This window comes from Tamandua tetradactyla, chromosome 2, assembly GCF_023851605.1.
Source record: "Tamandua tetradactyla isolate mTamTet1 chromosome 2, mTamTet1.pri, whole genome shotgun sequence".
In the NCBI taxonomy this organism is placed as follows: domain Eukaryota; kingdom Metazoa; phylum Chordata; class Mammalia; order Pilosa; family Myrmecophagidae; genus Tamandua; species Tamandua tetradactyla.
Window position 1 is genome coordinate 95,102,978 of NC_135328.1, and position 14,484 is coordinate 95,117,461.

General features: G+C 36.0%; 1 protein-coding gene across 9 annotated transcripts in view; it reads left to right on the top strand.

The window, feature by feature from the left end:
• The window catches only part of LOC143673590 (histone-arginine methyltransferase CARM1-like), a 306,223-nt gene that overhangs the window by 124,016 nt on the left and 167,723 nt on the right, over positions 1 to 14,484 (top strand). For all 9 annotated transcript variants that reach the window (XR_013170471.1, XM_077148304.1, XM_077148302.1 and 6 more), the window contains one exon: positions 4,900 to 5,025. Coding sequence is in view for 8 of the 9 variants with exons in the window: in XM_077148299.1 (XP_077004414.1) it covers positions 4,900 to 5,025 (126 nt within the window). In the remaining variant the exon portion in view is untranslated. The remainder of the gene's footprint in view (positions 1 to 4,899; positions 5,026 to 14,484) is intronic.

Here is a 14,484-nt window from a genome sequence, read left to right on the forward strand (position 1 = left end):
ACTCTGTGCTTTTCCTATTCTTCCCACTGGGTGGTAAGAGAGGCATAAAGTGGTGTGGTGCCTTTAATTCTAAGCAGACCCTGTAACTGCCAGGAGCATAGTTGAGTCGGAGGCTGAGGTAGAAGGTGGGCTTAAGTTTTAGCCCCTGGGGCCAGATTTCTGTGATTGAGGGCTACCACTTGAGCTGGACCTCACTCCACCCCTTTTCCTGGGGAAGATAAGTCCTTGAGATATATATATATATATATATATATAGAGAGAGAGAGAGAGAGAGAGATCCCTTCTCAGAGCCAGTATCTGCACCCAAGGTACACCTGTCAAGAGCCAGAGTTGATACCTTGGCTGTATGTACCTTGGGCTATAGTTCTCTTCCAGTATTCTCAGCTGGGCTGACTCCAAAAGTCTTGTTTTTTCTTTCTTTTTTTTTCCCCATCAGCACCACCTCCTGTCTGTCGGGGGAAACCTCACAATTTCTTGCTTGCTCTTGGTTTATTTGTGCTTGAAACTTGCATTCATCATTCCACATTGGTTCATTAAAACCACAGTTGGAGCTTGTGTGGGTTGCCCTCCCTTGCTCCCAGCACAAACCTCTTCTTTTCCCGTGGGGAAGTGTTTCTGACGGAGCCTGCCATGCCAGTGGGAGAGGTGCCAGCCTCCAGCTTTTGGGGGCTTTACTCGCAATTTTGTAGTATGATCTTGGTCCTTCTAACATTCCATATGGTGTATGATGTGTGTTCTGTCACGGATGTCCCCAAACAGTTGTTCTAGACAGTTCCTGACTATTTCCTAACTGTTATAGATGACAAACTAAATTCCACACCTCCCTGCCCCGCCATCTTGCCCCACCTTCCTTCATTTAATTGCTTTTTATCAAATGAAAATAGCTTTGTTGTTTTCTCATATTATAAAATATTATAAAAATAAGTAGTCTCACAGAAACCCAGGCAAGTCGGCATACTATAAAGGGGAAAATAAAAATTGCCCAAAATCTCTCTAGTCAAAAAAAAATCACTGATGACATTCTGGTGAATATCTTTTTAAATAGCTTTTTATGAAGGTAAACATAACATTAAATTGCTAGGGTTATAGTATACATGCTGTTCTGCAACCCGAACATGGAGGGACCATATTTTACTTTAGCAACCTTCACTTTGAATATGTGTTATATTATACAATAAAAAAAGTTTTAAAAAATGCATATTGCTTTGCATTTTTTAAACTTTTTTTATTGTATAATACAGCATCTATACAAAGCAAAGAAGGAAAAAAGCAATAGTTTTCAAAGCACTTTTCTACAAGTAGTTAGAGGACAGATCCCAGAGTTTGTCATAGTCTACCATATCATCATCTCAGATTTTTGATTCTAGCTGCTCCAGAACATTAGAGGCTAGAAGAAATAGATACGTTATATATTTTATCATCACTTTTCTTTCTTTTTTTGTGAAAAATGACATATATGCAAAAAAGCAATAAATTTCAAAGCATAGTGCAACAATTAGTTGTAGATTCCAGAGTTTGGTATGGGTTATATTTCCATAATTTTATGTTTTTACTTTTAGCTGCCCTAAGATAGTGGAGACTAAAAGGAATATCAATATAATGATTCAGCAATCATATTTGTTTGTTAAACTACCTTCTCTGTATAACTCCACCATCACCTTTGATCTTTCTCCCACTCTTTAGGGGTATTGGGGCTATGCCCATTCTAACTTTTTCATGTTGGAAGGGGCTGTCAGTAATAAGAGATAGGGAGATGGAGCTAGCTGATGTTCTGGAGAGGCTGGGTCCTCTAGATTTCAGGACTTATCTGGCCCAGGGACCCATTTGGAGGTTGTAGATTTCTGGAAAGTTACCCTAGTACATGGAACCTTTGTAGAATCTTATATTTTGGGTGTTCTTGAGGACTGGCTGGAATGGTTTTGGTTGGGGTTTGGCAAATTATGGTAGGTAGCAATGTCTAATTGAAGTTTGTGTAAGAACAACCTCCAGAGTAGCCTCTTGACTCTGTTTGAACTCTCAAAGCCACTGATACCTTATTTGTTACACTTCTTTTCCCCCTTCTTATCAGTATGGCATTGTTAATCCCATGGTGCCAGGGCCAGAATCATCCTTGGGGGTCATCTCCCACACTGCCAGGGACACTTTCACCCCTGGATGTCATGTCCCATATAGGCAGGAGGACAGAGATTTCACTTGCAGATTTGGGCTTATAAAGAGTGAGGCCACATCTGAGCAACAAAAGAGGTCCTCCAGAAGTAACTCTTAGGCATACCTATAGGTATGATAAGATTCTCCACTACATACATAAGCTTCACAAAAGCAAGCCTCAAGATCAAGGGCTTGGCCTATTGATTTGGGTGTCCCTAATTTTTAGCACATTATCAGGGGTTTCCCTGGTGGTAAAATTTAATAGTTCGATATTTTTTCACCTATTACTTTGCATTTTTTGGTTGTAGTAAGCAACTCTAGGATCAGTGTCCTTGAATATACATTCATCTACAGTTGATAAGTGCTTCCTAGAATGAAGAATTACTGCAAATAGAATATCCTGCAAAATACAGATTTTTAAATTCTGATCCATAAAGGCAGAATACATTCCGGAAATAGACAAGTTTATAGCCCAATATTGGTCATTTACAGTTTTTTCATATCCTGTCCAACATTTGCTATTGTCAATACATTTTTAAAAAATTTTGGCAATGTGAGATAAGTATATTGTTTTGTTTTTTTACACATTGCTTTAATTATTACTTAGATACATTTTTTTCTACCATCGACATTTTTCTCATTGCCAATTGCCTACAAATACGTTCTACTATCTTTCAATAGGGATGCTTTATTTCTTCTTAGTTTTTAGAACTCATTACTGTAATATTAGGGATACTGAGACTTTATGTGTGTTTCAAATATTTTCCTAGCTACTTGTCAATTTTGTCATTAAAATTTTTCCCATAAGCAGATTTTAAAATTTTGAGTGGTAACCAGTACTTTATGAAATTAATATCCTATTTTAAAAAACCTTCTCCACCCATTTTAAACAGAGTAGGGAGAAAGTGAAGCAAAAGAGATGAATGGGCAGGCAATTTCATCATTTATAAAAATAGTAAAAACAGCAACTTATTTGCACCCTAATGAAATCACACACACAAAAAAACAAGCAAACAGCAAAGCAAAATTTCTGAATTTCACCTTTCGTCTAGACTAGACGAAAGGTGAAATTGTATGTATTGTGAGATAATATGCAATCAACACATAGAGAAATGCCTTCATTGGTTCAACAAATATTTATTAAGCTTCAGACACTGTGCATTTCAGAGATGCAATATATTGACTCCAAAAATACAGTAAAATTTACCCTGCTGCAAAGAGCTCACAGACTGTAACAGTTATATATGTGCAAGAAAATGTAGAAGCCTATAATACTTCTCCCTTCATTGTTCTATCTTGGTACTACTTCTAAACCATGAGAACATCAATTGGTAAAATGCTAAAATCCTAATTTCTTGGAAAAAAAATTCTTGTGATTTCAAGGGAAAATATGTTTTAAAGAGCCCCTCAAATCCTTTCTTCTGTATCTGCATTCATGATTACCTCCCTGTAAGGACGGACTAATGCCTTGGAGACACAAACTGGGCTGTAGTAATTAAACCTGTAAACTTGTTTGCACCAAGAAAATATTTTGAAAACATCTGCACTATTTAACTAGCCAAGACATTTTGTGAAAAATATTTATGAATGTTTCCATCAGGACGTACTTATTCATTTGAAGTAATGGATGGAAATATTTGAAAATATTTGGTCATTTTAACTGCATGTGTGTGTTGAATATGGGTGCATGAATTTGTATTTGCTTATGTATAGCAGTAGAATTTTACTTGTAATAGTGTTTTTAAGTCAATACACATTATATTTGACTTTGTAAGGGAGAATAGAAGACATGAAATATAGGAACCTAATAACTGTCTTAAAATGAGAGAAATAATGATAGTCCCTTATTTTTGTAACAATATTTTAGAGTTTAAGAGATTATTTTACCTCTATTATCCAGCTTTCACAAAAAGCCTATGAAATAAGAATCAGTATTTTCATTTTACACAATGAAAAACTGTGACTCACTGTGGTTAAATGATTGACATTCTTCAATTAGTAAATATCAAAGATGAAAGCAAAACCCCAAGTTCACAGCTCTTTCCATTACACTATAGCTGGACCAATGCTTAAAAGGTCTATATGACCTGCCAAAAGAGAATTCGTGAGTTAGTTCCCATTCATCTATGGATGATGCTAATGGTACCTGAGCCACTTAATAGTGCCCCACATGCTGTAACTAAGCTCTGGCTATATTGCATTTGACTCGGCACATTGTGGTAGAAGTTCACTCCAAAACAAGGGTTTTGAATTCAAATACCAGATTTTGAATTCCAGTTCTGCCACTTATTAGTTGTGCATATTTGTGCCTCAACTCCCTGCCTTGTTGTCTTCACCTAGGAACATGGCATTGATAATACAACAGAGATTTGTTTGTTGTATCCCTGGCACAGAGCAGGTGCTCAAGAATTGCCCAGAGGGCCATTACTGTACTCTCCTGGGATGGTATCAAGAGATACAAAAGTTGACTTGGGGGAGTATAAAAATTGTGCAAAAAAAAGGGCTCTGTACGTGACAGGTAAAGGCAAAACTCCAGAGTCAGTGCCCAATCCTGCCTGTAACCCACATGCAGCAAGTTGGTATTTTGGCCATTGGCAGATTCATCTCTTATTCACATATGTCCCAGAAGAAGACAGAAAAAAGCATCCTTGAAAACATGAGAGCAATGTAGGAATGGTATTCATGAATAGTTTTTACAGTGCTCAAAATGAATTTTCCTAATCCTTTTTTTTTTTTTTTTACCCTTTACAGCTGATGGTGTTTGTATCTTTAAGTGCTTACTCAACAGAGACACTGAATGTTGCCGTGTGGGAAGAGAGTCCATTGTGATTACTCTAGGGTCCAACAGTGTTTTGATGAAGTTTGAATCTGATACTGGTGAGTTTTAACTGTATCCTGACCCCCTATATTTTCTGAAGACCTTGAATCTCTTCATCAGCTTTCAGTTGTTGCTGATTGGTTGGCTTTTGGAAGCATACTTTCCAACACAAGTCATCATCCATTCATGGAAGGACTTAAAAGTGATTCTAATGCTTACTAGCTTCTGTGGCTACAGAGCAATCAGCCCTTTCCTAGAGTACCAGAACTTTAAACTCCAAGCTCCATCCCCTTTTGGTCCTCCGTCACCCAAAGCTACAGGAGAAGTCAACAAGGACTGTCCAGATTTCACCATGTTGTTGATTCTCCTTGAAGATGAGCTGGTTTGTAGAAACCTGATTTTCAGTTTGTCGCTCAGCATGCTTTCATCCTGTTTTTGTTTTTAAGTTATTTGTTGAGTATTTTTAGACTCTGGACAATAAATGTCAAGCAGCAGGGAGATAAACAAAAGTAGAAGTAGAAGTCTTTTAAGAAACGATTAAAAAGGCATACTAATTAAAAAACATATGCTAGTGGTGGTGCAGGGGTAGTTCAGTGGTAGAATTCTCTCCTGCCATGCCAGAGACCCGGGTTCGATTCCCGGCCCTGTACTACCCACCTACCCACCCAAAATTTAACAAGTAGTGCTGCTATAACGGGATAGTCACATGGAAAAAGAGTGAAACCCAGATTTCCAGGCTGATAAATAAAATAAGACCCTATGACTACTTGATAGCCATTTGTCATTTCTTTAGCCTTAGATATAGATTGTTTGCTTATGGTGTTAATCCAGATAAATGTAAAGTATTAACAGTGGTACAGATTCTTCCCTGGTGAGCCAGCATATCCAAAGCTGTTTTATTATTGATATTGGGTTAAAATACTTAAACTGGCTTCTTGTGCCTCTAAAAAGTGGGTTCCATTATATTTATCCTGTCAACCAAAGTAAGGGCTTGTTTCATCACTTATCTATCCAATTGTCTATTCCCCTATCCATTGTTAATCCATCTTATTTTTTGTTGCATTTCAGAGTAACTTATAGTAATCAGCACCCTCCACTCCCATATAATATTTGAACCTATATATCTTTAACTAGAATTTAAAATTTGTTCATTTCTTTTATTTTCCTACTGAGGTTAAATTTACATACATTGAAATGCACAAGTTTTAATAGTACTGTCATTCCTGAAAGTTACTTCATACTTTCCCAGTCATGCCCCATTCCTGTTCTCCTGGAGGTAACCACTATTCTGTCTTTTTCCCCCACTGTATGTTATGTTAACTTTTTCACTTCTAGAACTTCCTCTGTTCAATGAGGTCAGTCACCATAACATTTTGAAGTTTGTTGGTAGTGTTTCAAATATGAGTAGTTTGTTCATTTTTATTGCTAAATAACAGTCGTGATTTTATAAATATACCACAGATATTTACCCATTCTCATTTGGATGTATATTGAGACTGTTTCCAGTTTTGTGTCATTACAAATAAGGCTGATATAGTCTCATAAAATATTTTTGTACACATATTTTTCTCTTTGTCCTTTGCATCAATACCTAGGAGTAAAATTGCTGGGTCATAAAGAAAGTGCATGTTTAGTTTTACAAGAAATAGCCAGAATTTTTCTGATGTGGTTTTATCATTTTACCCTCCAACTAGTAATGGATGAGGGTTCTGGTTGCACCACATCATTGCCAGTATTTAGTCTTTTGGTCTTCTAAATTTTGTCCATGCTTGTAGGTATGTGGTTATATCTCATTTTGACTTTAATTTACATTTTCCTTATGACTAATGATGTTAAGCACTTTTTTGTGTGCCTGTGAATTCAAATCATTGGCCCATTATCAGTTGGTTGCTTGTAGAGTTCGGCCTTTGTCAGATATATCTTGTATGGATGACGTCTTCAGGTTTATCGCTTGCTAATTCATTTCCATGTTGATGTCTTATTTTGAACAAGAGTTTTGAAAATCTAGTTTCTCTATTTTGTTTTTTTTAATTGCTTTCTATGTCCTAAGAAACCTTTGCCTATTGTCAAGCAGTGGATGATTTTTCTTACGTTTCCTGCTAGAAGTTTCGTATCTTTAGCCTTTATATTTTAGGTGTATGTTCCATCATAATTATTTGCATGTAGTGTGACAAATGGCACTGTGCTTGTTTGAAACTGTATCCCAGAAAAGCCACGTTCTTCTAACCCAATCTTGTGGGGGCAGACCTATTAGTGGGTGGGACCTTTTGGTTAGGTTGTTTCCATGGAGATGTGACCCCTCCCATTCAGGTGGGTCTTCATCATTTTGCTGGAGTCTCCTAGGAAGAGAATAAAAGGCAGAAAACAGAGAGCGCTCAGAAAAGACCTAGAGCAGAGAGTTGAAAGCAAGACACGGACATTTGGAGATGCAAAAATAGCTCAGAAAGCTGTTTGTACCCAGAAACCAGGAGAGAACAGCAGATGTTACCATGTGCCTTCCCATGTGACAGAGAAACCCCGGACATGATCAGCCTTTCTTGAGAGGTTTCCTCTCATTGGTACCTTAATTTGGACATTTTCACAGTCTTAGAATTGCAACTTGTAACTTAACATATTAAATTGATTGCTTGGCCCAATTATAATTAGGATTGATCATTTGGTGAGAATTGTCATTTTTGCTATTGTCATTTTAACAGTCAACCACTGGTAAGGTGAAGGTGGCTCATACCATGAGGCAAAGTATTACATTTCAGGAGTTTTCCGTTTGTTTTTCATAGCTACTGGAAGTCTTTTTAAAATAATTATTGGGTGATGAATTCTGTCAACTATTTTTCTGGATTTATTGAGATGGTCGTATGATTTTTTTCACCTTCATTCTGTAAATTTGATGAGTTTCTTTGAACGAAATAGTTTATATAGAATTGGTATTAATTCTGTCTTACATACGTAATAGAATTCACCTGTCAGTCCATCTGGGTTTGAAGTTTTATCATGGGAATAAAATTTCTTTAATAGATGTAGAGTTCTTCAGATTTTTAATTTCTTGTCAGCTTTGTATTTTATATCATTCCATGTGTTTTTTCCCCTTTTCATCTTAGGTGTTGAATTTACTGGCAGAATAATTCATAATCTGCGTATTATCTTTAAATGTTGTAGGATTTGTAATAATTTCTCCTATTGTTTGATTTCTTTTTTGCATTTCTCTATTACTCATCTGTCCATACACTGGATAAAGGGGGTGTCAGTCCCAAGGTTTTTACATCACATGGTTACAAGATGAAATGTATACAGTTACTCAGTCATTATCAAAGAGCATGGCTACTGGGTTACAGTCCAACAGTTTCAGGTATTTCCCTCTGGCTATTCTAATATACTAGAAACTAAAAAGAAATGTCTATATAATGAGTCAGTAGTTATAATCATTTGTTAAATCCTAACTTCTCAATTATAACTCTTCCTTTTCATTTGATCATTCTCTCAATCTTCAAGGATATCTGGGCAATGAGCATTTTAACTTCATGTTGAAAACGGATGTCGACATTATGGGGTAGAGGAAACTTCATTCCTTTTTACAGTGGAATAACATTCCACTGCATGTATTTCCAAATTTTATCCATTCATCAGTTGATGGGCTGCTTCCACCTTTTGGCAGTTGTGAATAATGCTACTATGAACATTGGTGTGCAAATATCTGTTTAAGTCCCTGTTTTCAGTTCTTTTGGATATATACCCAGTTGTGGGATTGCAAAGCCATATGGTAAGTCTGGACTTAACTTTCTGAGGAACAACCAAACTTTCTTCCACTGGTGGAAGACATTGCCACCATTAGTGAATGAGTGTTCTATTTTTCTGTATCTTCTCTAACACTTGTAATTTTCCATTTTTAAAATAGTAGCCATTTTAGTGGGAGTGAAATGGTATCTCGTTGTGGCTTTGATTTGCATTTCCCTAATGGCTAATGATGTTGAGCATGTTTTCCTGTGCTTTTTGGCCATTTGTATATCTTCTATGGAAAGAAGTCTAGTCAGGCCTTTTGCCCATTTTTAAATTGGGTTGTTTGTCTTTTTGTTGTTAAAGTGAAGAATTTTTTATAATGATATTGGTTATTATTATCAACTCTGATTTTTCTTGATCAGCCTAGTAAGAGGTTTAATACATTATATCAGTGTTTTCAACGAATCAGCATTTGGTTGCATTGGTTTTTGCACTTGTTTATCTGTTTTCTATTTCATTGATTTTCCTCTTATCTTTATAATTTTCCTTCTTCCACATTTTTGGGGGTTACTTTGCATTTTGTTCTAGCTTTTTAGCATGGAACTTCAGGTAATTAATTTTATTCTTTATCCTTTTCTAAAATAATTTCTTAAAGCCAAATTTTTCAATAAGCATTACTTTAGCTATAATGCCAAATTTTTAAATGTTGCATTTTTATTATCACTTCATTCCAAATATTTTCTAATATCTCTTCAGATTACTTGATCCCTGGAATACTGAGAAGTTTTTTTTTTTTAATTTTCCATTTATTTGAGAATTTTCTAGATATATTTCTGTTATTTATTTCTAATTTCATTGATGTCAGAGAATATACTCTAAATGATTTCAACTCTTTTAAACTCACTGAAACTCATTTTATTGCCCTGCAAATGGTCTACCATGTTGAGGTTCCATGTGCAGTTGAAAAGAATGTTTTCTGTGGTGGTGTTGGGTGGAGTATAAATGGTCATGTTGGTTGACAGCAGTGTTCTATATCTTTTGTTCTGTTGATTTGTTCTATCAATATCTAAGAAGGAAATACTAACTCTCCAGCTATAATTTTTCTACTTCTTTTTTCAATTCTATCATTTGTTCCATTAATTTTTCTGTGTTAACAATACATTTATGTATTTAAAATTAAATTATTGGGCGGGCCGCGGTGGCTCAGCGGGCAAAGTGCTTGCCTGCTATGCCGGAGGACCTCGGTTCGATTCCCGGCCCCAGCCCATGTAACGAAAACGGAGAAACAAAATACAATAAAACAAGAAAATGTTTAAAAGATGTTTCCCTTTCTTCCTCTCTTCCTTCCTTCTATCCTTCCTTCCTTCTCTCTCTGTCTTTCCTTAAAAAAAAAAAAAAAAAAAAAAAAAAAAAAAAAAATTAAATTATTTATCCCTTTTAGTATTGACCAGCATTATTAATTGTTTCCAATTATTTCCCCTTATATTGTTGTTATGAGTATTTTTATACATATAATCTGATGTAAGAGATTTAGTAGGATATTGAAATAAGAATCAAGTTGTTGAGTCATAAGGTATGTACATAATCAACCTTACTAAGTAAAAGGAAATTGATTTTCAAAATTAGTTAAACAAATTTACATAAATTAATTGATAACTTACAGTAATCAGTTTTTTAATATTTAACCACAAAAACCATGCGTTCCTCTAATAAGTTCCTCCAACTTAATTATAATGCATTATCATTTTCTTTTAAATTGTTGACTTTAGTCCGCTAATATTTAGAATTTTTGCAACTGTGTTTATTAGTGAGAGTAGTCTGCAAATTCTACTTATTTCTGTAGATAATTCCAGAATTATCTAGCCTAGGAACCTCTGGAGATAGTGGGTTTCAGGAAAGTAAACTTGGTGCATGAAACTTTTATAGACTCTCAGAGCCCTAGGTGTTCTTTAGGATTAATAGGCACAATGTTGGTTGGGGTTTGGCAAACCACGGCAATTAGTATCTAGCTGAAGTTAGGTATTGAAGCTTGTATAAGACTAACCTCCAGAATAGCCTCTCGACTCTATTTGAACTCTCTTAGCCACTGCTAAGGGAGTTACATTTGTTATATTTCTTTTTCCCCTTTTGATCCAAAAGGCACTATCAATTCCATGGTACCAGAGCCAGGCTCACCCCTGGAAGTCATGTCCCACATTGTCAGGGAGACTTTTAATCCTGAATACCATGTCCCCTGTAGAGGGGGAAGGTAATGATTTTCCTTGTAGAGTTGGGCTTAGAGAGAGAGAAGTCACATCTGAACAAGTAAAGAGGTGTCCAGGAAGGAACTCTTAAGCATAATTGCAGCTAGTCTTAGCTTCTCCACTATAGAAATAAGTTTCATAAGGGCAAGCCAAAATATCAAGGGCTTGGTAATGTTTGAGAGAGCACAAGGGGTTTCCCGGATGGGAAAGTTTAACAGTTCCATATTTTTCTCCAGTCCCTCCTCTACCGATACTTTTAAATTATCAGCCCACCATAGTCTGGGATGTATCCGGGTATTACATTAAGCTGTACAGAATTCCAAGGCCTCATTTCTGTTCTAGTCTCTGTGTGTTTTGGGTTGTTTATATGAGCTATCCAGACAGATTGATTTAGACTGTGTATTACAGAAAATTTAGGTTCTAGATACAATAAACCTCTCTGCCTTTGAACTCATACAGTGGGTGAAGTTCTAAAGTACATACACTATCATCTGTTGCCCTGTATTCTGATTTACCTTAGTCCCAACCAGATCAGCTTCATTTTTATCTCTAATTGAAGAATGATCTGTCTTTCAGTTAGTTTAACTGTTATGGTATGTAGCAATGCTGAATATCAGAGATGCAGAGCTCTAGCTCTGAATCTTAGGTATTACAGAGTTACTTAAAATTCCATGGAAATATCAGCTTTTACACATATAGCTCTGTATCTCAGAATCTAGAAATACACTTACAACTTCAGACTAAGTATGGCTGCTATAAAAATTAACAATCTAGGCTCCAATATTTTTATAAGTGTTTTCTGAAAGAGACCATAGTGTATTTGTTCTTTTGTTTATGTATGTATTTTGTACAACACGTTGTCCCCAAGGTTCATTCAGTCCATTGCGTGCCTCACAATGCCATTCCTTTTTGTAGCCTCACAGTATTACCTATATATCATAGTTCACCTTATAGCTTCTCAGTTATTGTACCCTTCAGCCTCCTCCATCCATTAGGTATCATGGATAATGACCTAAATAAACCATGTCTTACAGTGTTCTCACGTGGTTTTATAGTCAGCAGCACTCTCAATTTTAGACAATTTTCATTGGTCCAAGAAGACAAATAATTGATAAACACAACCTCACCAAATATCGAATCAAAACCTCGGCTAATCTTTTGTCTCCCTCCTGCCCCAAACCCCCAGTTTTCACCCCTGGTATCGCTGTGGTACTGTTGATATTTTCCTGTTAACTATAGGCAAAAACATGAATTTTTAGTTTTCCCCCAGACCCCTTTGTTTTTGATTCTTTGTACAAAATCAGTCCTTTGAAGGAATTCACGTGAGAATTATTGATAATTGTAGAGTTAATCAGTGGGATACATGGCACTATACATCCCCTTTCAGTCATATTCACTTCAATATGACAATGTTACTTATAACCCCACTAATTAGTTACCATCACTTCTCTCCATTCCCTTACATTTAAGTTCAATTTCTTTGAGTAATCTTCCCCCCATCTCTAAGTTCTGTCTATCTCTGGGTCCCCTATATTCTACAGTATAAATTCTGAGGTTACCTTTACTAGAGTCATAATAACAAAATCAAACAGTATCTATCCTTTGTGTCTGACTTATTTCACTTAGCATTATGTCCTCAGGTTCATCCATGTTGTCATATGCTTTGGGACCTCATTTTATCTTACTGCTGCATAATCCATCACCTGTATATACCACATTTTGTATATCCACACATCTATTGATGGGCACTTGGATTGTTTCCATTTTTAGCAATTATGAAAACTGCCACTATGAACGTCACTGTGAAAGTGGTTGTTTGTGTCACTGCTTTCAGCTTTTCTGGGTATATACTGAGTATTGGTATTGCTGAGTTTTAGGGCACTTTGATACTTAGTTTTCTGAGAAGCTGCAAACTGTCTTCCACAGTGGCTGTACCATTATACATTCCTGTCAGCAGTGAGTAAGTGTTTGAACTTCTGCACGTCCTCTCCAACATTTGTAGCTTTCTGTTTTTTTTCAATAGCATCCGTTCTTATAGGTATGAGGTATATCTCGTTGTCATCTTGATTTGCATTTCCCTTATAGATGATGGAGGCAAACGTTCTCTTCATGTGCTTTTTAGCCATTTGCATTTGCTCTTCAGAAAATGTCTATTCATATCCTGTGTCTATTTTATAATTAGGTTGTTCTTTCTTGTTGAGCTGTATAATATCTTTATCTATGCAGAATATCAAGCCTTTATCCTATACTTGGTTTCCAAATATTTTCTCCCATTGAGTTGGCTGCTTCTTCACCTTTTTGACCAAATCCTTCAAGGCACAGCAGCTCTTGGTATTAAGGAGTTCCCATTTATCTATTTTTTTCTTTTGCTGCTTGTGCTTTGGGTGTAAGGTTTAAGAAGCAACCTCTTATTATTAGATCTGGAAGACATTTCCCTATATGTTATTCTAGGAGTGTTATGGTACTGGCGTTTATATTTAGGTCTTAAATTTTAATGTTGCATAGGGTATAAGGTAGGGGTCTTCTTTCATTCTTTTGGCTATTGATATCCAGTTCTTCCATACCCATTTATTGAAAAGACTGTTCTGTCTCATTTCAGTTAATTTGGGGGTATTATCAAAGATCAATTAAGCATAGATTTGGTGGTCTATCTCTGTACTCTCGATTCGATTCCATTGGTCAGTTTATCTGTCGTTGTGCCAGTACCATGCTGTTTTGACCACTGTGGCTTTATAGTAAGCTTTAAAGTCAGAAAGTTAGTCTTCCCACTTCACTTTTCTTTTTCAGGACATCTTAACTATTCAGGGTCTCTTTCCCTCCCACATAAATTTGAAAAATAGCTTTTCCAATTCTTCAAAATAGGTTGTTGGAATTTTGATTGGTATTACATTGAATCTGTAGATCAGTTTGAGTACAGTTGACATCTTAACTACATTCAACCTTCCTATCCTTGAGCATGGATATCTTTCCATCTATTTAGCATTTCTTTGATTTCTTTTAGCATTGTTTTGTAATTTTATGTGTACAAGTCTTCACATACCTGGCTAGGCTTATTCCTAGATACTTGATTCTTTTGGTTGCTATTTTGAATGGAATTTTTTTTTCCTTAATGGCCTCCTCAATTGGGGCATTACCTGTGTATAGATACATTACTGATTTTTGTACATTAATCTTGTATCCCACCACTTTGCCGAATTTGTTTATTAGCTTAAGTAGCTTTGTCATAGATTTCTTTTTCAAAATATAGAACCATTACATCTGCAAATAATGAAAGTTACTTCTTCCTTTCCAATTTGGGTGCCTTTTATTTCATTCTCCTGCTTGATCACTCTAGCTAGGACTTCCAGTACAATGTTGAATAATAGTGGTGATGATGAGTGGTGCGTTGTCTCATTCCCTAACTTAGGGGGAAAGCTTTCAGTCTGTCACCATTAACTGTGATGCTGGCTATGGGTTTTTCATATATGCTCTTTACGATACTGAGGAAGTTTCCTTTGGTACCTACCTTTTAAGGTGTTCATAATGGTAAAGGATTCTGAATTTTGTCAAATGCTTTTTCAG